Below are 23,755 nucleotides of genomic sequence, written 5' to 3' on the forward strand. Positions count from 1 at the left end.
TCATTGCATCTGGAATTATCAGTGTGATTATGGACAAGGAAAGATGCATTCAAAAGGTTTCATTCCATTTTTATAACAAAAGTTCTGTACATAAAGATTCAAAACACAAAGGTACTAAAACAAAACAAAAGCACAAAATAACCATTTATATTTTGCCATGTCAGGGACATTCCATTTATTATTTATCCCCTTTTTAGAGATCAATCTGAGTATTCTCAGATATTTTTTAAACAGTGTGAACACTTTTACAAATCTAGAAGTTTTAATAACAAATTTGTGAAAACAAAATCAAAGCATTGTATGACATTGGGTCCCAATTTTAACAAATGGTGCTGATCAGAGAAACAAATACAACAACTCTAAATACTCTACAGCATGATTTTTACAATGTTTTTGAGAACTATGATATCAACCAGAGTTTTAGTAAATAGTCTGAACATGCATTGCATATCATGCAAAGGCTAGTTGCTGTATTCAAAACTCCCATCCTGTCTATTAGAAATATTACGGTTAAGATAGCAGACTTCGCTCACTTTTTGGCAATGTTTTGCACATGCAAATTGGAGCCACATGTCAACACATTTGATATCAACACAGTGTATACCCTCTTAACACTAATGAACAAACTCCTGGGATGGGGGTAATACAAGATACCTAACATGTTGGGTAAGGTTAAATGCTCTTGTTTCAAATTCCCTTCATGTGAACTTTCTTTTATGCAACAACAGTACAGTGAGGCACTGTGGTGCAGGGTCTTTCTACACCAAATCCACTGCGGTCTACTACACGGATCCACTGCGGTCTACTACACGGATCCACTGCGGTCTACTACATGGGTTCTAACTGGGCCAAATACACACATCATTTTTGTCATTTTTGATTATAAAGGTTTGAGCAGTCTAGTCTTAGAAGTGATGGTCTTAGGGGAGAATCCTAACATGAGATCAGTGCATGTAACACAGACTTTCTTGTAAATCATGCATTGACGTCAACAACAGATCTGCTTGAAAATGATTAAATATCAAGGCTGTCCTTGCATACTGGTATGGGCTAACAAGTTACATGATTACTGCATTTCTTTAACATTGCTATTCCAAACAGTGTCAACCAAAAGTTTAAACAGTTTCCATAGCAAATGCCACAGTAGTATAGTAGTATTACATACTGTATGGTTGAATGTTTCAGATGCAGTTATGGCACTGTGCAGACTGATGGTGACACACAGATTGCATTTAACCTACTTTACACTGTAGGGAACAACCATAAACAACCATAAACAACCATAAACAATCACACATACAGAGAGAGTTGATACACCCTTTTCAGCTTATGTGATGAATACTATTGGAACAGTTCAGTGTTTTATCCTGGCATTTTCAACTCTTTGAGTTTTTCTCGATCGCTTAAACCATTGGTATGAAACTGGAGTTCACATGACTACAGCAATAACATACATGAGCACAACAGTAAAATGTTCAGCAAAACGGTAATTTTTCATCGCTTTCACACAAAATGCAAAATGTTAAGAACCTTTTTGCAAAACAGTTAACATAACTCTCTACATAAGATACACAAATCAATCGAGTAAGTGTTGACAAAACTGAATTATTTCCTTACAGAATGTACCTATTTCCCCCATTATAGTGAATCTGTATTCCATACATTGTAACTGATTGCACAACAGTTCAACTAACTATCAGTCTGTAATCACAAATTAAATAGGTCATCAGTAACGTAACATGTGGCCTGGCAGACAGGAGAGAATAGATTACTGTGAATGTTTTTGTTGGTACTTCGTTTGTTCTACAGTAATGCAATTTTTATTGTTGCAACTACCTGCTTGATTCTGAATATTTTAGATGAGTTTGATTTATAGTAAGCAATCATATTCTCAGGCGCAGTACTACCATAAACTATATAGTACAAACCATTTCAAAGTGAAATTCGAACTATTTTTCACCTTTGTCTTCAAATGAAAGTTGTACAACCCGCAATGCATATTGATGGTTATATTTACTATTAAGTGTGTCAAATGAAATGAATAGTGGATTGAACTTTTCATTTGATGTAAATGTAGTTGAGAGTTATAGTGCATTTTGCAAAATAAATGTGTTGTTTTGGCAAACAGGAGAACAGGGGTTTAGGGGAACATGTTAACTGTTTTGCAAAGTTGAACACTGTTTCAAGAAATGTGCTCAAGCAATCAAGAACAACTGTAACCATCACAGGACCTTGCCAGTGCCCTGCTCAAACCTGCCCTGAATAGAGACAAATAAGAGTAGGTTTCATTTCATGGCCATAGAGGCACTAGTAAGGCAGTCTTTAAGCACTATGACTGGCAAGGCAGGGGGTGGAGTTTAAGGTGGTTCACTTTATAGAGAGGTCACTCATACACTCCAATTCTACCTCCTACAGTATATACACCATCAAAATCCATCATGATGAAAACACAAGTTTCTTCCCCAGTCATTGTCAGTTATTTGGCACTTGTGGGCTTGTTTTTCACAAAACAGGATCAATAGCTTGATGATTATCATGATTATACATACTAAAATATGACTTGATATTATGGCTAAATCATTGACCCTGCTTTAAGAAAAAAAAGATGTCAAAATGGAGAACATAAAAATAAATCCAGCGCCTTTGCTCTGTCAAGAATGAAATGTCCTGGAACCCAATTCCAATTGCCATATATAAATCAACATAATATTTATTTATATATTACATTAATTTACATACATAGTGTGTAAATAATTCATTTCTATATGCAAATTAGTCGCATATACATACAAAACAACTTCATAAAAAACAACTACATGCCATTGCACAAACAGGCTAAAAATACAATTTGTTTCCATTTAAAAAAAAGAATTATGTACATTTCCAAACTTTTTTTTCCCTCAATCTCCCTTCCCCACCCATTTATAAACCCCCATGTTTGCACATACACACATGCTTATGCACAAACACACACAAACATTCAGACAAATTAATGTCTCTTTGGCTGTGTGAAGCTGCAGCACCTGCATTGTGTGCACATGGCGAACAATGACAGATTTTCAAAAAGCGTGCGCACACGCACACACACACACACACACACGCACACGCACAAAACACCCTCTAAATACAGAAAATAGAATCCAGAGGAGGATGTGGTGAACACCTCAATTCCTTCCTATACTTTTGTGAATATATATATATACACATGAACATATACTCACATACAAGGGTCTATTACACACAAACCCTTGTGTGCATGTTTATACTTGTGTACTGTAAAGATACACAGAGGTGTAAAATGAAGGCATCAATAAATAGAGATGTCAGTCTGTTTGTTTGGCACAGCCTGTGTCCCTGGGCCTGGCCATCAGAAAGAGGGCTCATGTCCATGTGTCAGTCACTCTTAGTGCTCTGTGTAGCATCCAGGTTGACCACCTGCAGCTCTGTCAGGTTACCGCTGCTGACGCTCGACTGCTGACCAATCACCATCTGCAACACAACACATTAACCAATCACAGTCTGACAGACACAGAGAAGAGAACGCCCTGTACTGTTCCACTGAGCATGCCTTCATTTATGACCTTGAGTTGCCTGCTACCAGACTACTACTACAATGCCTTATAAATGACAACATGGATTACCTTAAATGATCTCTGAAACAACTTTAAAGTGGCAGTAGGCAGGATTGCCAAAAACTGCCCCCTATGTGCAAGTACCCTCCTAATTCAAACCTAAACCCAAACAATGTCCGTCTCTCCACCCTCCCTCCCTGCTCGCTCCTCCCCTGACACTGACTCATGCACAAGGCTAGATTTTCCTCTCAACATCAGCTTAGTTTAGCTAGTTACTCACCGAGGATCACTCGCTTTGTTATTGCAAAGAGAAGAGGATAACAAAATTTAGCGTTTCACGTCAATGCCAAAAGTGGTCGGGCCGAGCCACTGTTTTTCTGAATGGGATTTTGATGGGACAGAGATGGTCTCAATGATCTTCTCTGAGCCAATTTCACTGCTGAATCACTTCAGATATACCAGGGTCATTTGGCAATATTTGAATGATTAAAACTTGCCTACTACAGCCACTTTAAAGACTTTATGATGCCCTCAAACTCTTGACAAGGCCCACATAGAGGCTTTACAAATGATTTATGAGCAAAAGTCATGATATATACATGTTTGTGGTGTCAAGAAATGTATGGACCTGTTATAGAACATTTTGAGCCTCCATACATTGACATATTTAAAGTGGTACCATGATCTCCTTTGGTTAAAACCTCATCTTAAAGATTCAGTTTTGGTATTCTATTTCAAAGAGTAGCTGCTGTGCTCTAACTAGGGCTGTAAATCATTCATTTACATCCTGTTATTAAACTTAAGTTGTTCACAAAAAACATTGTCTTATCGTTGACACAATACTCACTTAAATAGCTAATGTTGAAGTAATATCAATCTTGCATGATTTTGACTGACTCTTAAATTAAATTAAAAAGAGTTCCTCCAAAGACAAGGGTACGATTTTCCATGCGGTTCTTGCATGTTTGCATGTGTCACACACGTGTTGCCCAAATGACATATCACCAAAATCAATAGAGGAAGCAGGTCAAACCCTGGCCTTCCACAGTGAAAGTGCTCTGCCTGGATGCATTAGTGCGGTCAGTGACATGCTGGTTGCATAGAGAATATGAGAGTTTCACTTGTAAAATGGAGATCTTGCCGTACTGGGTGTAGCTGCACTGCTGAGACGGGGATCTGCATTGTGCCTGGAGGTGCTGTAAGGAATACCTGAGGGACAGCACCTAGACACAGAAACACAAACACACACATGAAACCACATTTATTTTACCAAATTAACATTTGACTAAACATTTACAAAAACGATATGCACTCAGAATACCAACCCGCTTGGAGTTTGATCTATCAGCATCCCTACAGTATCTTTTATCAGTCAACCTGCTCCTTCAGTGTTCCCCAGGTTAGTGCAGTCTCACCTGTGTCCTGGCCCTGGGTGTGGGACACCTGCATTGCAGAGTGGCCTTGGGAGAAGGCGTTGAGCACAGCCAGGCCCCCGTCTGCCAGCGTGGGCGTGGAGGCATACATCACCGTGTGGGGGCTGGGATACATCATGTGACCTGCCATGGACGTGGGCACTGAGGACGTGACAATGGTTGCTGGGAGACTCACTGTTGCTGGGGGGACAGGGAGAGAGAGTGCATGTGAAACACAGGGAGCATAAGGGGTTAACATAAATTGTCCAGCAGATGGCGCTGCATCCCAGAGGATGAAGCACATTCTGCTCAACTGTAGATGACCCCTCTAATAGCAGTATTGTAGATTGTCCTGCACATTTAGCTCACTCGCAGAGAGGGACTTGACACTGATAATTGTGAAGTCACACAATGGATACATCATAGGACACACGACTGGGGCTGTCCTGAGATGTTATATTACCAGTGGAGACAGTAGAAGTCTGGGAGATCTCTGAGTGACTGTCATTGGCATTGATGGAGCTGGATTGTGTGGTGGGATGAACCTGGATGGCCTGGAGCTGCTGATGCATCCCTCCCCCTGAAGGAGAAGACAAAAACAATCCACTCAATCCTACTGTCAAAACCCCTCTCTAACATTTAGGAAATGCATTTTAACACACCTACTGTATCCAATTAAAGATATGCATTACAACGCATTACTAGTTCCCTGTCTCTCTGATATATCAGACATGTCCCCTCCCTCTGCCTTGCCGAGCCTCCTTTGGCAGACAGAGACAGACTGACCTGTGAGGGAGACTGCGGCAGGGAAGCGGAACACAGCCTGCTGACCCTGCTGCGTGTGTTGTGTGGCAGTGAGGGTCTGGCCATGCTGCCCCTGGATGGCCAGAGAGTGCTGGTGCAGCTGGCTGAGTGGAATGGTGGGTGTGCCGGGGGGAAGCTGGGTGCCTGCTGGAGAAGGGAGGGGGGGGAGTTACACACACACCCTCAACTTCATCATATGGTCCATACAGACAGTTGCTTTGTAAGGGTGTGAATGCCTTTTCTAGACATTGACTCAACTGAACATTTTAGTGAGGGGGGTATGTTGTTCCACCTGGTACTGCTGTCATGTGCCAGACAGGTGGTGCAAAGAGGGAGAAAGGCTCCCATGCTGCCCTTCACCCTTCTGTTACAAGGGGGGAGAGAGGATCTGCTACTGTGCATCACATGTCTGCCAGCTCTGGCCACACAATCACTTTACACAGACATCATCAATAAGCAACAGCAGAGGAACACTATGGTCAGTGACTCAGTGAAAGGACCACTACATGGTACATGGGTTATGACACCAACTATAAATATTTCAGTCTGTATCAAAATGTTCATATTTCATGACTTAAACAGACAACCAGGGATTCATGGATAACCTTCTGCTTTAATCAATATTTCATTAAAAGATTCAAAATATATATATTTGATTGAAAATGAAGAAAAGATGTTCCTGAATTTTTTTTTCTGAGGAAAGCTTAAATCATTAGAATTGTTTTAAGATGTTCAAACGCTTTCCCTGTGTGTGTTGCTTATGGGATACAAATACAGACAGATAACTTGTCTGACATAGTGACTGTGATGTCTCACTAATGAAGGGTCACGTCTGGTTCCTGGACATTTTGTCTGAGCTGTATGTCCATGAAATATGGCTTAATGATAATTTCAGCAGGAGCCACATAATCTTCATTGAATATTCATTACTAATTATAGGCAATGCTCAGCAGCCCTCTCTGCAGTGGCTATTGTGTGGTTCTCCTAATTATTCCTCTCCTACAATGACAATCAAAGGCAGGGGCTGAGCCCACAGACACAGGTTTCCTTCCTGGATACTGGGCTTTGTAAAACACAACCAAGCTGAGTGGCTGCCTGGGTCTTAGAAAAACTGTATAATATAAACAGATACGAAGTTGAAACATGACCCATCTCCTGAGGTCATGATATGTTTCAAAATTATGTTTACAAACTAACCCTCTTTTCACACAGGTGATGTGAGCATAGTGTTTCATTTTAACCGAAGTGGACGCCAATACCATTGTGGAGAAGGACGTCTAGTTATCCCTATATGCAAATAAACTGCAGTGTGTGAATAGTGTATGAGACTCTGCTGAGAATCAGAGAGGCCTCTCCTCCTGTACCTGACATGAATGTGAAGCCGCCGGGCAACTGCATGACCCCTCCAGAGGCCCCGGTGGTCTTGAGGACTGTGCCGTTGGCACTGGTGATGGTGTTGCTGCTGGCGGAGACGGGGGCTAGGTAGTTGGTAATGGGGAAGGAGGGCCCACTGCTGACCTGCATGGTGGTGGAGGTGGTGGGGTTGGTAGGCTGGGTGCTGGTGGTGCCCGGTAGGCTGGCCACTGTGAACGCAGGCTTCAGAGTGTCCTGAGGAAGAACAAACACTACCATGAGAATTATAGGCTTGAATATACAGAGCAGCCCTTCCATCCAAATGCAACTAAAACAACACAATTTAATAGGCTTTTCCTGTGTGGCTTTTCCTTAAAAAAAAAAAGATTTTAGAAGCCAGCCTGCTAGGCCTTCAACATTGCACATTTAAACTACACGTAGTCAGGATCTTATTTCTAGCCAATTCAGATATCCTGAATTTGTCCTCAGATTTGTATTAGTATTTTGGTTACCATGACAACTGGCCTAAATCCATATAAAACAAAAAGTCAATATGTCACGACACAGAAAATAATCTTTGGAGTAGAACCATGCCAGCCTAACAAACAAACATGTCATGCTTTACAAATAGCCTACAAATTATTTTTACTAATATAAAATAATGAAAGGTGGTAAAGAGTGGACCATAGAGTCCATTATAACACCACCAACATGACAGTGATTGGACAACAGTAGACATTTTTGTGAGTGGGCTGTAAGTAGAGGTAGGTAGGCGTTAGGCCGAGAAAAATATGTACATAGCTAGACCAAACCATAACCAAATACACAGCTTTTGTTTAATAGATTACTGCTGGTAATGATCAGATTCAGTACAGTAACATCAGTATGGCAACACACACGGGATGGGCTGCTCTTATTCTGTTCTTACAACAACTTTGAGGGTTGTTTGATACTACAGTAATACACATACAGGTACTACAGGTAAATACTGGGCAGCTACAAAGAAACAGCAGGCAGAACAAGCCAAGAAATGCATAGGAAACACCTGTTCCAGAGAATAGTGAGCTGTAGCAGGAGAGGAGGGCAACCTCACAATCTCTTTGTGAACCTGTGAAACGCCACTGTTGGTTTTTATATGTGACTGATTGACTGGGTGAGAGGTACAAAGGCTTTACTGATAAGGCTCTACTGCAACACATACACACTCAATAGTCACAGACAGACAAATAGGACTAATTAAAGACGTCCCAAACTCCAGCTACAGAGGTTAAATCTGGTTATCAGAGGGTATAGGTAGACCTACACCAACACAAATGTGGTCCACGGAACATGCTCTCCACAGACTAGATAGAGAAGTACTTCCAACTGGTCATACAAGCAGAGAGAAGAGCTGCATACACTGAACACAATGAAGCATAAAGCATGTGTCCGCCTCTCTAAAGCACTAATCCAATCCACACTGGGAGACTAGTCCAAGGTCCTTTCCCTCTCTGGTTAAACAGCAGCTGGGGAAAGGGGAGGGGGGACAGCGAACAGTGTGTTGAGCTGCTTTGAGCAATTTATGGATGGATTTACACAGAATGTAGAAATGTGCCATTCCTCCATCACATCTTGCTATGACAGTAGTGTTCATCACATGGTCATCATCTAGACTAAGGCTGGGCTGTGCCTGTGTCGTGATCTTTCCCAAATGATAGAAACATAAATTGATATATTTAACATTAAAACAAAGTAGACCTGTTGGTGCAGGATGGCCAGGTAAGGTAACACTAGGTCTATCTGGGGGACAGATAGCTACGTGTTCAATCAGACTAAATCAACTGACATATTACTGATACATTAACACAAGAGAGTTGCCAAAGAAGCTTTGAATAACTATAGAAATTCAAATATCGCTCTGAGAGAGTGGCAGGGCAGTGAGGACAAGTTCTTAGCCTGTGGGCTGAGAGTGAGTGTGGGGGAGGGAGCAGCAGAATGTCTAAAGCTTGCTAGGAGGCTATGAGACAGGGCTGCGTGGGGTTGGGGCAGGGACAGAGGACAGGGGACAGGGAGAGGACGAGTGTATGAACAGCTGAAGGTGCAGACAGCTGACGGGAAACCCGAGCACGTTGGGAGTGGAGTTAACCCCTTGCACGCCAGCTGGGGTGACAGGAGACCCAGCGTGAGGAGCACCACAGCCTGAACAGACGCCACAACCCTTTGGTCTGACAGGAGCAAAAAGACTACATTGTTCACACAGCGGTCTGATCAAAGCATCCCATAGTAGCAGAGAGTACATGACACTATAGGACAAGGTCAACATGTTCCTTCTTGTTACAAGATACACACCCACACAGACACACAGACAGACACACAGACAGACACACAGACAGACACACAGTTCAACATAATGCAGTAGCCTTTTCCACTGTGCTGTGTAAGAGGTCAAGCTCTAAAATTTAACAGGAGACTGAATAGGGGGTAAAGGCCTGGCAAAAACATGCTTTGTTAACCATTGTTGTTTCTCTGGGCTTTCAGTTATCTGGCACTCAGTCCACCCCAATATCTCTATGAGCCACTTATCAGTCTGTTCTCTAGCCTTTGTTTGACCATCTCCCTCTGATCTGAATTCAACACCAGAGTTTGACTGACTATAATAGAACTGACTTTTTTTTGGTACAAAAAAGCCTTCTTAAGCCTGGTGATGTGTGGGTCGAGGGGAATTTCTGTTCTTGACATGCAGATCTTGTTTCAGGGAAATGTCTTCATCCAGATTAGACAACATCATCTAGCACCCTACAGCCTATCTGAACCATCTCTCTCAAAAGTTCAACAGCTTCATTCATTAACAATGAACAATGCAATACATGCTTTTGAAACAAAAAACATTTGTTTATGCATGTTATCTCAGTAAGAAGAGCTTAGTCTCTAATGGATCAGTCCCCCACCCCCTGTTCATCTTCCATTCATGCCACCTCTACACTGCACTCATCTCCAAGGAAACCAAGGCGTCAAGAAAACAATGACACAGAGAAACACAGCACTTAATATAATGAAGCAACAGAATTTAATAAATCATGCCAAAATGTAAAGACCAAGCTGTGGTGGTTGGGATGAGTTATGGATCCTCTGCACTATGTATCAGTCTGCCCACCCAGTGAAAATGCATAATGTGGGCATTTCAAACCCATTGACATCTGAGAAACATTACCATACAAAAGAAACAGACCCAATTACACACAGACATTCTGCTTCACAATCAACAGGGGTAAATGGGGTCCATAGCCTACATAGAGGTTTGTGGGACTCATGTATTCAAGTAAATACAAAATGAAGGTGACAACTGCCAGCCCAGTCCAGCCATGATTTGAGTGTCCATTGTACAACCTACTGGTGGCTGTCCCCCCTCGTAATCTCCCATTTGCTGGCTCCCATCTCCCAGTCTGTCACACTGCCAGCAACATGGAATTCGCTGCTCCATTTGGGACTGCTAAAAAAGGCAAGGCAGCCCAAGTGGAGGCGGTGCAGCCAATGGCTGCTGACCTGTCCAGTTGCTTGCTGTAAAATAAGGGGGCTGACATAATGTTGCTTCCCTCCCCCTCTGGTACAGCGACACATTGCTCTAACTCGCACCTCCACCCCCCTCCACTTAATGTCTCTCTGTGTCTCGCTCTCCCTCTCCTTCTCTGTGTCTCTCCCCCTCCCACCTCCCCTCACAAGCAACCTTGTGATAAGGATGCATATCTGAGTAAATTAACTTTCCATTATCTCAATGACACTCACTTGTCACCTGGTGCTTCAGCCCCCTGCCCTGCAGCCCTTAAAACCAAAGCCCACCTTTGTGTCCAAAGGGCCACAGTGGGGGGAGAGCTGAAATAGAACAACACAGTCCATCAACATGTTTTCCACTGACTGGAATCATACTCCAACCTGATTTACTACTGCTACTTTAGATGTATCATTGGATGTATTACTCGGTATGAAGACAAACACCGAAAACTAAGCTTTTGCATTATATAAGTTTGAGGTTAGCGTAATTGATCGTCAATATTTAGAGTAAGAAACAAAGACCTGTAAAATTACACAAATAAATGTCTTGTGGCATTGGTGCAACAGTGGTGAGGAAACAAGATCTGCACTAATGCTGGGAACAAATAAACCCAACCATAACAGTGCAACAGAGAGAGAGAGAGTGAGAGCAAGGGCCAGAAAGAGAGTGGTCAGGAAGAGGGAGCACTGCATCACTAGGATGCTCCTGGTAGAAGATACAGTACCTTTATACACATGTCTAGGAACAGCTAACTCTCCTCAAATCTGTTAACGGGGATGGCAGGTAGCATCTCTTAGATCAGAAACTTCCTCCAACCCCAAAAGAGTTTACAAAAAAGATAAACTAGCCTAAGATGACTGAAGGATGCAGAGAAGACATGTTGAAGAGCTGTTATTCCCATATATTCTACATCTTTAGGCTCCAGGTTTGCAAATGTCACATGATGTTCTGAGCATGGCTTGACTGCATCCAGTCAAGTGGCTGCTGATTTAACGCTTCTGCTTCACCTAGCACTTGTGTCTACCCTGTTCCCCCTTACACTCACCCCACCAGCCTGACCAAAAGGTGAAATATTTAGACTTCTTATACGGTATGTACTGTTCTCAGAATTAATTGTATCCTTAGATTTCAAGGGAAGCATAAAGCAGCCATGAAAACCAAACTAAAGGATCCAGAGTAACCATGTAGCAGCTTAGATATAGCCACCTGCCTTGGTCTAACTATAAGAGCGTTAATCCCCATGCCACTGTATTCTGTTCACATTGAGCCCCAATGACAAACCCATAGTCTCTCTCTCTCTCTCTCTCTCTCTCTCTTTCCCTCTCTCTCTCTCTGTCTCTCCCTCTCTCTCTCTCCCTCTCCCTCTCTCTCCCTCCAAGGGCCAGGGTCACTGCGTCATCACCAACCCCCCCCAAAAAAACACTAGAAAAGATAAGGCCTCCATCCGAGACCGGGACATAGCATCCAAATGTTTCCAATCCATCTGTCCTCTTTTGAACATCCTTATATCCCACCCCCACTCAAATGTACATACTACACACCACTGAAATGAGAAGAAAAAAAAACAATCACAGGACTCCAAAGACAGCTGCAGCTTATAAGGAATGTGAGGGGCCTCAGCCAAGAGAGCAGGCAGGGAAACCATACCATATATGGCCATGGAGGCAGAATCTAATTTTTATCAATGAGTGGAGCGTGCATGAGAGTGACTAAACATGCAAAGGTCAATCCCATCCTAGGTGAACGCTATGTATTCATAACTGGCTTAAGAAAACATTAAATGAGCAAATAGGCCTTCATGTAGTCCTCTTCAAAGGGGCGTACTAAAATCAAGTAAACAGTGATTGAAATCCTGGCTGTAAGCATGTGACTGTAGGAGCAAGGTGTTCTACAGGCTAATGAATCACATCTGAAGAGGAAACTGCACAGCTTTACAGCATCCACTGCACAAAACCTACAAGACTACAATTTTTAGCCTTGCTTTCACTTAAGCAGCTTTTATTCTATATAGTGCTTTGTCAGCACACTCAATCAATAAACACCATTCAATTTAGATAAATAACATAACCAAGCCATTTTGTGTATTGCAAGACCTGAGCTGTGTGTGTGTATCTGAGTAACCACTTCTAAAATCTAAAGTAAACAGCAGAGCACTACATATACAATAGGTTTCAGTTTCTCCTCTTAATACAACGCAGACCTGCTCTGATCTACAGGTTTATGGACAGAGTTTGGAGGCTTTCTGTGGCAAAGTTCAGTGAGGTAGGTTGAAGATAAGTTATAATCCATCCTGTTGAGTACCTACAATGGTCTCTCTCACTTCTACATGAGGAATACTGAGGCTGTTTAGGGTTGTTAAAATTTACTGGACAATCAAACCAAACCATGAGCAGCAAGCCAAAGGAGGTCCAAAGGAGGTTTAATACACAGTTTAAACCATTGACAAAACATCTAATTCTAGACCAAAGGTACATTTCCATGGTTGATTGTGGATTTGATTAAATGTGTCAGTTTCTTCTTAAATTAAGGGCCGGTTTCACAGACAAGACTTAAGCCTAGTCGTAGACTAAAAAGCATCCTCAGTGGCAATTTGCCATTGAAATTCTGGGGAGTTTGTTTATGTATCCATTAGTTGGTATCTGAAGCTCTATCATTTGTAAAAGCCATTGAATTCCTCCATTCCATTAGCAACAGTCCTCAAAAATATTATTAAAATGCTGTTCTTTGCAAACATTCAGTAAGTGCTAGTCTTATTGGTGAGAGCTGCTGCAGCACTCACCTTGGTCTCCCCCAGGCTTTCTGATTCAGACACCTGGTATGTGAGGTCCGTCTCCTCGAATCCTGTGGCGCTCATGCGCTGGTCTGTGGAGGGGTCAGAGCGGGGCGGTGAGTCTGGAGAGTTGAGGCACGTCTGGATCAGGGCCTTGCCTGTCTCACTGGTGATCATCGGCTGGAGCTTACGCGTGGCAAATGTATAGACATGGCCCGTCTCACTGGCCACCAGCAGCAGAACCTGGGTGCCCGTCAGTGTAGAGAGCTCATAGGCCTGCCATGAGGGAGAGAACATCAACATCAGCCTGGAAGGAATCTGGGCAAAACATAGTCAGGGTCTTATCTTAGGATAAAAAAATAAACAAAACATTGAATCAATACTAGGCACATTACCATTTAATGAAGTTATGAATAACTGAAGCAGACTGAGAAAAAATCCATAATCCTTCTTTGAGTTCCCAATGGTGTTACCCCCAAATAACGGGTTAAAACTGTAGCCAACTAGCCAAGAAAACACTAAAACCTAAAAATAGCTCAGTGGTGAATGCTGATGTATAGCACAAACGCAACTAAAATAACATTAGATAAGGGTCCAAAAATAGCAAGTGTGATTTAGTGAGACTGATTGTTCCTTGTGGCGGCGGTCTTCCTCACAGGTATCAACATTAACACACTCTCCAGTCTCCAACTTCTTCATTCATTACAGCACACATCTGGCTAGGGCAATGTGTCTCCTATTAACCATACTGTGACTGCACCCTCCGATATCTTGCATCCTATAGGCAACAACACACAACTAACTTCTCTCAAACTTCTCTCAAATGGGCACTTATTGTTGCACTTGTAGTGAACTTAAAGTGCACCTGAGAGAGCCTTTTGATTTTCCAAATAAAAATGGAAGGCAGCACATTTCTCAAAGAAGATAGAGAGAGAGACAGAGACAGAAAGGAAAGTAGGAGCAGTCACATTAACATCGCCTAACCCTAACCCTTTATTGATCCCCAAGGGGAAATTAAGTCGTTATAGCAGCTCACATCATAAACAATAACAACAAAATAAAGTGACAATAGAATAGAATAATTGAATAAAATAGACATCTGGAAACATTATATACAGTAAAAACAGTCCAGTATGATTTAACCTCCCCCAGCCTGACTCTGATTACCCCTCATATTGGCCACCTCCTCCACAGTGTCCAGGGTGACAACGAGGACAGAACTAGCTTTCCTAATAAGCTTGTTCAGCCTAATACAACTACTGTAGTCTTGAAGCTTTGCCTACAGCAGAGGAGGTAGAGAAATCTCACAGTCTACAGATAGAGGAGGAAAAGGGAGATATGAAGAGAGAAGTGCTGTGCTGTCTTGCATAAGCACTCCTTCTCTGGGTCTGTCACAGTTAGTCCTGAGACCACCTCTGTAGCTGAAGAGGCTGTAAGCCCAAAGCCTGAACAGCAGTGGAGAGGAGACCTGTGTTTGGCCGCACTCAACACAGCCTTGTTCAGTTTCTGTGCACTACGCAGCAAATGCATTCTTAGAAATTGAGTGAATTGAGCAGATTTTTGTACATTTTACTGTACTTAGAGGCTTAACTCTCTATGGCACATCAATGACATTGCGGATGTTTGTAGTTTAAAGAGCTGTGTGGCGAGCTACCTGCATCATAGCAGGTTTCTGGGAACGTAGGTTGGTCAATAACCAAGTACAATACGGTATGTTTACATGGTGTTGAACATAGGGGAGAGGAGGTTCCTATGCGCATCCTTTGTTATATTACTTTACTTTTAGAACCTGCAGGGCAGAGCCTGGTAAACCCCATCAGCATGCCCCAGGGCAGCCTTGGGAGTAGATGGATGAGCCAACCGACACAGGCTCTTCATCTACAAAAAGGTCTTTGGCCTTGCAGGTCACAGATTTGGGTGAATAGCCCAATTTAGGTTTACGCGAGAAGACATAATGTATGTAGGTGAGACAGACGGAACATACAATGCACAGAATAGGCCTGGCTAAATACTACTCACAATGCACCCTGGTGGCACCTCAACTTATTTAGGTAAGAGTATGCATCTGTAGAGGGGACCTCAAAGATTATCTTGTGTAATCGTCACACCCTGGTCCTGGAGAGCTATAGTGTGCAGACCTTAGGATGTCTGGAATGACAGTGTGCATAACCTTTCCAAGACACGGGTCAGACAACATCTAGACCATCAACTGCAACCATATCACAGGATGGTTCACCCACATTCATAGACACCTTGAACCTGACGAATCCAAGGTGCCATTTTGACTGTCAAAACCTGAACCCATTACAACAATAAGTATTTCTGCCTACATACAGACACCTTAGTTTCCACGACAACAGCCCAGGATGCCTGAACACAAATAATCTTGGTGATGAAATCGGACATTGCAATGTGTAATAGGGGTTGAGTTCTCTAATTATTTCAATAAAACCATCCTAAAATACTTTCTTTATCTGCACTACAGCAATTCACCAGCTGTTGTCTTTTTTAATAGAAAACAGCTTTGCTTCAGACCCATGTTAATATTGGCATACAAAACATTATGTGTCCTTTGGAGGTCTAGATTAGCCAATCTGTCTTGGATTGAACTGGACGGCGCGATGTGCTCGCAATTTCATTGGATTCATCTAATTCCAAGAACCCTCCCCCACATGCCTGTAGAAGAGGTTGCTTGTTGTGGTGTGTGTGTGTGTGTGTGTCATCTTTTCCTGGTCTCAAAGATGTTAGATCTTAGGTAAAATGGTCCAGTACTGTGAGAGAAGGCTATTCGACTACCAAAGATAGATTCTGAAGCAAGATGATTGCATCATGTTTATTATAGTAGTGCATCAGTTACTTTCTCCTATGGTCTGCTTGACTGCCCTCTTACTGTCCTCTGCTCTCTGTCCCTATGGTTTGGTCAGCTGTTGACACTGACACACTTCAGGACAGGGGGTTGTGAACTGCTGCTGATGACTACCAGAGGCTGTAGATACCCTCATCTGCAGTGAAGGGGTGAGTGAAAAGCACCCAGTAGAGGTTGTGTACAACAACAGAAACAGAGAATTCAGACTTATCAAAAATCTTATGTTTTACCAGTGTGTGTGTGTGTGTGTGTGTGTGTGTGTGTGTGTGTGTGTGTGTGGAGTGAGAGAGTGGGTGAGTGAGTGAGTGGGAGCATGTATAGGGGGTGGGGTCCTGGTCAGAAATAGGAATGTCAGTTGCTCTAGTCTAGTCTATTTAAAGCTCAGATCCAGTCATGACTGTACTGACTTCAACCACTCACTCAGTGCCAGAGCAGAGATTACATGATGTCCCACTTGATTCTTTCACAGGAGCCTAAGCATGAAGCACACTCTCAAAGCACACTCTCTTCCATCAAGTTATGGGATGTCATTTCCTAATGCAAATCCTACAAGCTGTGTTGCAGGCCTACATTGGACATAGCCCAGTGGCCTATTCCAGTTAGTGAAATAGAGTAACATATGTCTGAAGAAGAGTCACATTGTAAAGTTGAGAAGTCGACCAAATTATGAAAGATTAAACATTCTCTGTTACACACACAGGCCTACCCTATTGCACTTGTCAGTACATATTGTTTCACACAAGATATGATGCCTCACTGTTATAGGCTACAAATGCACCAAATAAGCAGGTTTATCATCAGCTTTGGAATGTAGCAAACACTTTTATGAATGAACAACAACAGTGCAACATGCTGCAAGGCAAAGTGACACTATGATGCGCCGTGTCATATCTGCATATGATGACTGAGGGAATTAGTGGAATCATCTTCACACGATCACTGATCTCACTCACCTTCTTCATGATGCCGGTCTTCCGCTTGCTAAAAGTTGTGTATCGCCTCAACTTGTTGTCAATAAATTCCATCTTTATCTTTACACGGCCACGTGTCTTCTTCCCTGGCTTTGCTCCAGCAACACCTCCAGGGACCACACCGTACCCCCCGGGTTGTACTCCAACCCCCTGCGCTGTCACCGCAGCCTCCATCTCCGCTCTCTCGCGTTTCACACCTCTTCTGTTGTCCCCGAATGACCCCATGGGGTCATCATCGTCCCCCGAGTCCGAGTCAGCATCCGAACCACTGCACATTGGTGCACTCTCTTTATCCGGGTCGTACCTGCCACCTCCGTGAATCCCAACTCCCAAACCTCCCAAACCTCCTTGGCCAGCGGTCTGTAGAGTGGTCAGTCCCGTACCGTTCCCTGGTCTTGCCCCACCTCTTGCACCTACTCCTGGACCGTTTCCCCCCAACATCCCAATACCGCCCCCCTGTCGCCCAACCGTACCGATGCTATCACTGGCCCCAGTTACCGTTTGCCCTGTTCTGACCAACACGGGACGAATCCCGGTCCCAATAACCCTAGAACCGTGACCCGTGTTACCTCTGCCTGATGTTGACCCGTTCCCAGATGGTGCCGATCCAGCCTGGCTTGGTAACATTCTTTTTAGAGGACCGTGTCTCTAAAAACGCCAGCCGACCGCTGGAGCGCGTGTTTGTAAAATGACAGCACAGTATATAACCCTGAACCACCAAAAGGTAAACAAACACTAATAACACTGCTGAATTGGAGTCTCTCTGAAACCACCACGGCAAACTTTCAAAAGTGATGCTGCCCCTGGAGCCCTTCACCCGGTTCAGTTTAGCTCAACCTCCTCGATTTCCAAAACTCCGAGCACTTTCTCAAAAAGGAAAATGCGAAGTACGTCTTCGTTATTACTCCGCCATGTCATGTAGTTCACACTGTAAACGCATAAAATGTCGTCGGTAACCGCCTCAGATGTGTGAATACTGCATATATTCCGTTATATATAACGTAAACTGTCTTACAGCCGTGCATATTGATTTAAAATCTGCTGGCTTTTTAAAATAATGTATCAGAGAGTGGACTAATATTATTACCTAAGATCTACTTTCCTCCTTATAAAGAGATACAATGTGTCCTTTTATGGTGTTGTCTCTCCTTATTTGGTGAGTCACAGCGTCGCCTATGGATTGGCTGACGAGGATCTGAGTAGAGCTACCATTGGCCAATATAGCATGATCATTAGAATAAATACCAAAATGGTTGCGCTGGTCACACGTCACCGTAAACACAGGGAATGAGATATCGAAATAACAAATCATGCATGTGTCTCAGTAACATTGTATCTATTTTTTTTTTTATCATGATAAAAGAGTTTGAACTATAATGGCTGTTAATTGCATGTTAATTCATGTTTGTATATTTTTACAGAGTTCTGTGTTGACCCTCAGAATAGTAAATACACTAGGCTCTCTCCAATAGTTTAAATGGTCAAATTTCAAATGCATTGCATTGAATGTGAATGTTACAAAAGCCTAGTGTTATAGTGAATACTGATAAATGCTTCGGACATAGTTGATATAACCTGTAACACATAAAATAATCTTTGAAAGAAGATGCAAGCCCACAGTAGATGATACCCAATCAAGGGTCAATGCCCAGTAGTTTTAACTTCTAGGCTTGCAAACTGTACAACCAAATATGCTGTATAACTATCCACATACAAGGAAGCATTTTCTAGTCATATGTACAATCTACTCTCTCCATATCAGCTTCTGATCAGTTTGCAAAGTGTGTTTGGGGACTCACAATCTAAATCCATGCACTGATCAGTCTCATTGCATGTCCTCTTGCAGCATCAATATCATAGGGATGAAGCTCTTCATTGCATTCAGCCTGTGGGACCTCCCACACATATACACACAACAGTTCTCACATACCCACAGAGTAGACAGAACTACAGATGTCAATGTGAAGAGGTCCGCTGGCTGTGTGATGTGTTACATGTCGGTCTATGATGATCCCATGTTAAACTAACCAGGGAAGGTACAGATGAGCAGTCTTGGAATGGCCACATTTGCAAAAGACACACTGCTCATTGTCTATCGTGATGGTTGTGTACATCATGTTATGAAACACTGAAGGGCTGGTTCCATGGAGAGCAGGAGTGAATATCGGGACCCAGGGTAAAAAATACATTATAATCAAAAAGCAGCCCGATAGTGTGGGGAAAACAAACTCAGCATTAAATTGACATGATGGGGTAAGAGTCATCCGTATCATACTACATCTTAGTGAAACATAACACTTTTAAAGGAAATCCCTAGGCTAGGAGGCTATATATGGCTATGTGTGAGACCCATGATATATTCTTTATACTCCAGCTGGCTACTGTAATAGTTTATAGTAAATCACTTTGTTAATTCTCTAGAGCATATTTGGCAAACATAATATTTCTATACATGTTTACGACACTGTATAACAGCACTGTATACAGTATCTCCAGTCTCCATCAAAGTGAGTTCAATAATCAATAAACACTAATTAGACATATGACACACACCTTGGTTAAAAAAGACGTGAACCTTTATTGACAGCAGCATGTATACATTGTGGTTACTGTGACCTTTGCTGAAGCTAATTAAAAAAAAGGAAGAGTAGGTGCTAGTGTCTAGCATTCATAGAAAAAAACAACAACTGTGTTTTGCACTAAAAACAATATAGAAAAACAAGTTCTTAAAAACAAAAAGGCCATTGCATTTGATTAGATATTGTAGAAAATAGGGAAAACAGCTAATAATCCTTCATTGACCAGGCACTTGAGTAATGAGTACTGGTGATTTGTAGTCATTCTCTCCCTCTCATCCTCCTTTGTTCTTTGTGATAACATATACTGAGTTTATTACCATACTGAATGTATACTGAGATGTATCATAAGAGACTGATGAGACTGTATTTAGTGATCACAGAGTACCTTTCTATTAAAAAAGATTGGTAAAAAAAGACAGGACCTTCGTAATAAATAAACAGGCTCCTGTACATCCTTCTACAACATGATAATAACAAAGATGTTATAAGTGAAGTTAGTGCATGGTCTCTACATTATGTACACATCGCCTGGTGGGACGGTCCACATTGCAACATTGCACAAAATAACTGGACCAGCGGGCAGGCAGGAAGCCGTGATTGGACCTCTGAAGAGACAATGTTGCAGGGATGTAATAATGACAGCTTGCAACAGTGAACTTGTTGATAAATGTATATGTGGTCTATTTGGATATTCCCATCAAATACGATGGTCACCATTTAGCACCTCAAAGTTTAAATCAGAACACACTCATAAGATATTAAAAAGCACACTCGCACTCACTCAAAAGTATTCCTTGGCTATACATTTGATGGTTCTTTTTCTAATTACCATGTCACACAGACAAATCAATCCACCAATTCCCCAGACACAAAACTACAGATCCACATGTAACAGACTACAAACCTTCATGCCAAACCATGTCCATTTGTGCTTATGCCCTGACATTTGCATTTTAAACATATCATAAGAACAGCTCAAACACCAGCATCAGTGGCACACAGAGGTTGCCAAATTTAATTCTGAATCAAACTAGCTACAGCATTCAGGTAGTGAATCTAGAGAATCCCTGCTGGACAAAATAGCTTAGGTTCCCCTCCTGGATTAGTTGGAGGGTTTCAGAGGTGGAAGATTAGGTCCAAGTGGGTAGGGGCAGGCACTGTAGTTCGCAGGCTTCTGTGCTGCAAGATCACAGAGAAGAGTCAGTGTCTCTGGGACTGACCAGCCCTGAGAGACCCAGGCACAGCACAGTGGAACCACATTGGCCGAGAAGGACAGCGAGGTTGCCTTCCATGCTGCGATTCAGGCAATGTAAACTCCTGGCACTCGTGTCCTCACATGAAACCATCCACATACATGGTTATGTTTCCATAGGTATAGTAAAAGTATTTTCTTCTTATCCACACCTCCTTTTGAAATGAAAAAAACTAACACTCCTCATGTCCCCCCTCCCTGAAATGTGTGTGACTCAGAATCCAGCATTTCTGTGTTTATTTGGGGGGTTGACATGGGGATAGATCTCTCTGGGATAGGGCTGTTCTCTCAGACCTTGCTGTCAGAGGGCAGTTCTCCCAGGGCATTAACAATCTCGCTGAAGGAGGGGCGCTCTTTGAGGCTGGGGGCCCAGCAGCGGACCATGAGTTTGTAGACTTTGGAGGGGCAGCCATCTGGCACAGGCAGCTTCATCTTCCCTGCCTGCAGACCTGGGGAGCAGAGACAGAGGGGGTTATATGGTGAAATACTGTGATTTGGTGTTGCTAAAGAATAGTTTTATATCACCTCAGGAGTGAAGGACACTTCTCTTTGCAGCACTGATATTTCGCCAGTGATTGCTCAGCCATGAGGACAAAGGGGGACACTGACCTTCCAGCACCTCATCATCACTGAGTTTGGTGTATGGCAGTTCTCCATGGCTGAACACTTCCCACATCAGCACTCCAAAGGCCCACATGTCAGACTTAGTGGAGTAGTCATCCTCAAAGACAGACTCAGCAGGGAGCCAGCGCAGAGGGATCCATGCCTGCCGGTAATGGTAGTACTCACTGCAGCAGAATCACAGAAAAGCAGTCAGATGGGCAGAGGGATGGACAGACAGAGAAAAAGACTTGTCATTGTGAGCATGGTAACATAATACTTTTACTTGGGCTTTAAATTCAGCCTTGGCTGAATATCCCTTTACAAATGTATGATACTTTCTTCCCACGTGATGCGTGTTCGAAATCTATATATCTGACCTGTTGTAAACATCCTTGCTGAGGCTAAGAGCTGACACTTTAACGTTGCGTTGGCCACTGATCAGGCAGTTGCGGGCGGCCAGGTCCTTGTGGACGAATCGGTGATTAGACAGGTGCTCCATCCCATGGGCCACTTGGATACAGATGGACACCTTGGTAGGGGAGAGAGGACATAGGGGCATGATACAATGCTGTTCAATACAGGGTCAGGATGGTAAATCAAACATCTGTTATTTAATACTGGGTCAACTAGGATTCTAAAACCCTTTGTCTTTTTGTACAAATCAATTCAATTATTAATTGTATCATTCATTTACACCCAAATATTGTGAGCCATGTAGTAGAGGATGTACATAATTTCCAAAAGACTGAACATAAGAGCATTAGGTGACACAGACACAAACATGTAGTAAACCCTCCTTACTTTGGTCTTGGTGCTGATAGGCTGTGACTTGATTTTCTCATCTTTGCTTTTAGAGATTCTCAGGAACTGTTTAAGATCACCCTAATACCCAAGAAACAAGTTTAAAAACATTAATTCTGCAAACATAATGCACAGTAACATAACAATAGAATGTAAGAATGTGTTTTACTATTCGGTAGTGTGTGTGCGTGTCCATACCAGGTCATAGTACTCCAGGATCATGTAGTGTGGTTCGGCCTCTCTGCACAGACCCAGTAGGCGCACCACATTTCCGTGGCTCAGCTTGGCGAACATCTCGGCCTCACGGCGGAAATCCAGCTGTACCTGCTCATCTCTGCTCTGCAGGCTCTTCACCAGCACCACAGTCTCCTCCTCGCCCTCTTCGATGCCCTTGGCCTTGGCCAGCAGCACCTCGCCAAACTCCCCCTTTCCTGCACCCACATAGACCAGAGGGCCAACACCGGTCAGACTCAGAAGGTCACTTAGACCTACAGAAAGTCTCTATATGACTCTGGACCAACCTTAATTCTCTAACTTTGTGTTTATATGTGAACCTGCTGACAAACCTGGTAAAGTGGAGCCCAAACAAAATTGTGAATACTACTTATACCAATGTATACTAACTATTGTTGCAGTGAAGTGCTGTGTGTCTTTGACTGCATTTGGATAGACTGCATCTGGGTACTGTAAGGCTGTGTTACCCAGTGTTGTGATGGTTTGCAGGTCTGCCCGGGGGAAGTGAAGCTTATCATTGCTGCTGTGGCGTTTCTCTGCCGTTGCAGTGGTGCCCACATTTGTCAACGCCACCTCTTCTTGGATCTCAGCTATGGTGTGGCCGTTCTGCTGCACAGCCCCTCCTAGTGGGCATCAAAAAACACAATGTGGAATGTCAGATCCTTAGTAATACCACATAGAAATGAGGTGACAGTAATATGTTACAAAACACAAATCAAACAAACTCCAGTGTAATGATCAAACATACTTCACAAACATTTTCTAATGTTTGTTAATTTTCAATTAACTGGAACTCATAGAGCAAAGTTCCTGGAGTGCATAACCCCTGCATTGGAGAACTGAAAACCTTGACCAAACCTGAGATTAGTATCGGGTACACAGTTGAGAGGGAACAAGTGGCCGTTATACTAGGATTAGCCTCACAAACAAAATGCTTTAGTCCCCTGTCCGATTCCCTTTCTAAAGCATCATCACCAAATGACATAAGAACATTTAAAGGCCCACTAAA

At 42.8% G+C, this 23,755-nt stretch overlaps 2 protein-coding genes across 2 annotated transcripts in view; both read right to left on the reverse strand.

Moving 5' to 3' along the window:
* Nucleotides 1-52: 52 nt before the first annotated feature.
* srfb (serum response factor b) lies at nucleotides 53-17,962 on the reverse strand. Its single transcript, XM_083696027.1, has 8 exons — nucleotides 17,260-17,962; nucleotides 13,450-13,716; nucleotides 7,153-7,396; nucleotides 5,771-5,935; nucleotides 5,448-5,564; nucleotides 4,988-5,185; nucleotides 4,719-4,795; nucleotides 53-3,489 (listed from the first exon to the last, which is right to left on the reverse strand). Exons 1-8 carry the CDS (start codon nucleotides 17,902-17,904, stop codon nucleotides 3,394-3,396), a joined length of 1,809 nt encoding a protein of 602 aa, XP_083552153.1. The 5' UTR covers nucleotides 17,905-17,962; the 3' UTR covers nucleotides 53-3,393.
* Nucleotides 17,963-19,835: 1,873 nt separating this feature from the next.
* ptk7b (protein tyrosine kinase 7b) overlaps nucleotides 19,836-23,755 on the reverse strand; it is an 81,758-nt gene continuing 77,838 nt past the window's right edge. Inside the window, exons 15-20 of the mRNA XM_083696142.1 lie at nucleotides 23,214-23,369; nucleotides 22,711-22,943; nucleotides 22,513-22,593; nucleotides 22,089-22,240; nucleotides 21,718-21,896; nucleotides 19,836-21,557 (exon numbers count right to left, since the gene is read on the reverse strand). Coding sequence (XP_083552268.1) covers nucleotides 21,397-21,557; nucleotides 21,718-21,896; nucleotides 22,089-22,240; nucleotides 22,513-22,593; nucleotides 22,711-22,943; nucleotides 23,214-23,369 — 962 coding nt within the window. The 3' untranslated portion in view covers nucleotides 19,836-21,396. The remainder of the gene's footprint in view (nucleotides 21,558-21,717; nucleotides 21,897-22,088; nucleotides 22,241-22,512; nucleotides 22,594-22,710; nucleotides 22,944-23,213; nucleotides 23,370-23,755) is intronic.

Source organism: Argentina silus (genome assembly GCF_951799395.1).
Source record: "Argentina silus genome assembly, chromosome: X".
NCBI classification, from domain to species: Eukaryota; Metazoa; Chordata; class Actinopteri; order Argentiniformes; family Argentinidae; genus Argentina; species Argentina silus.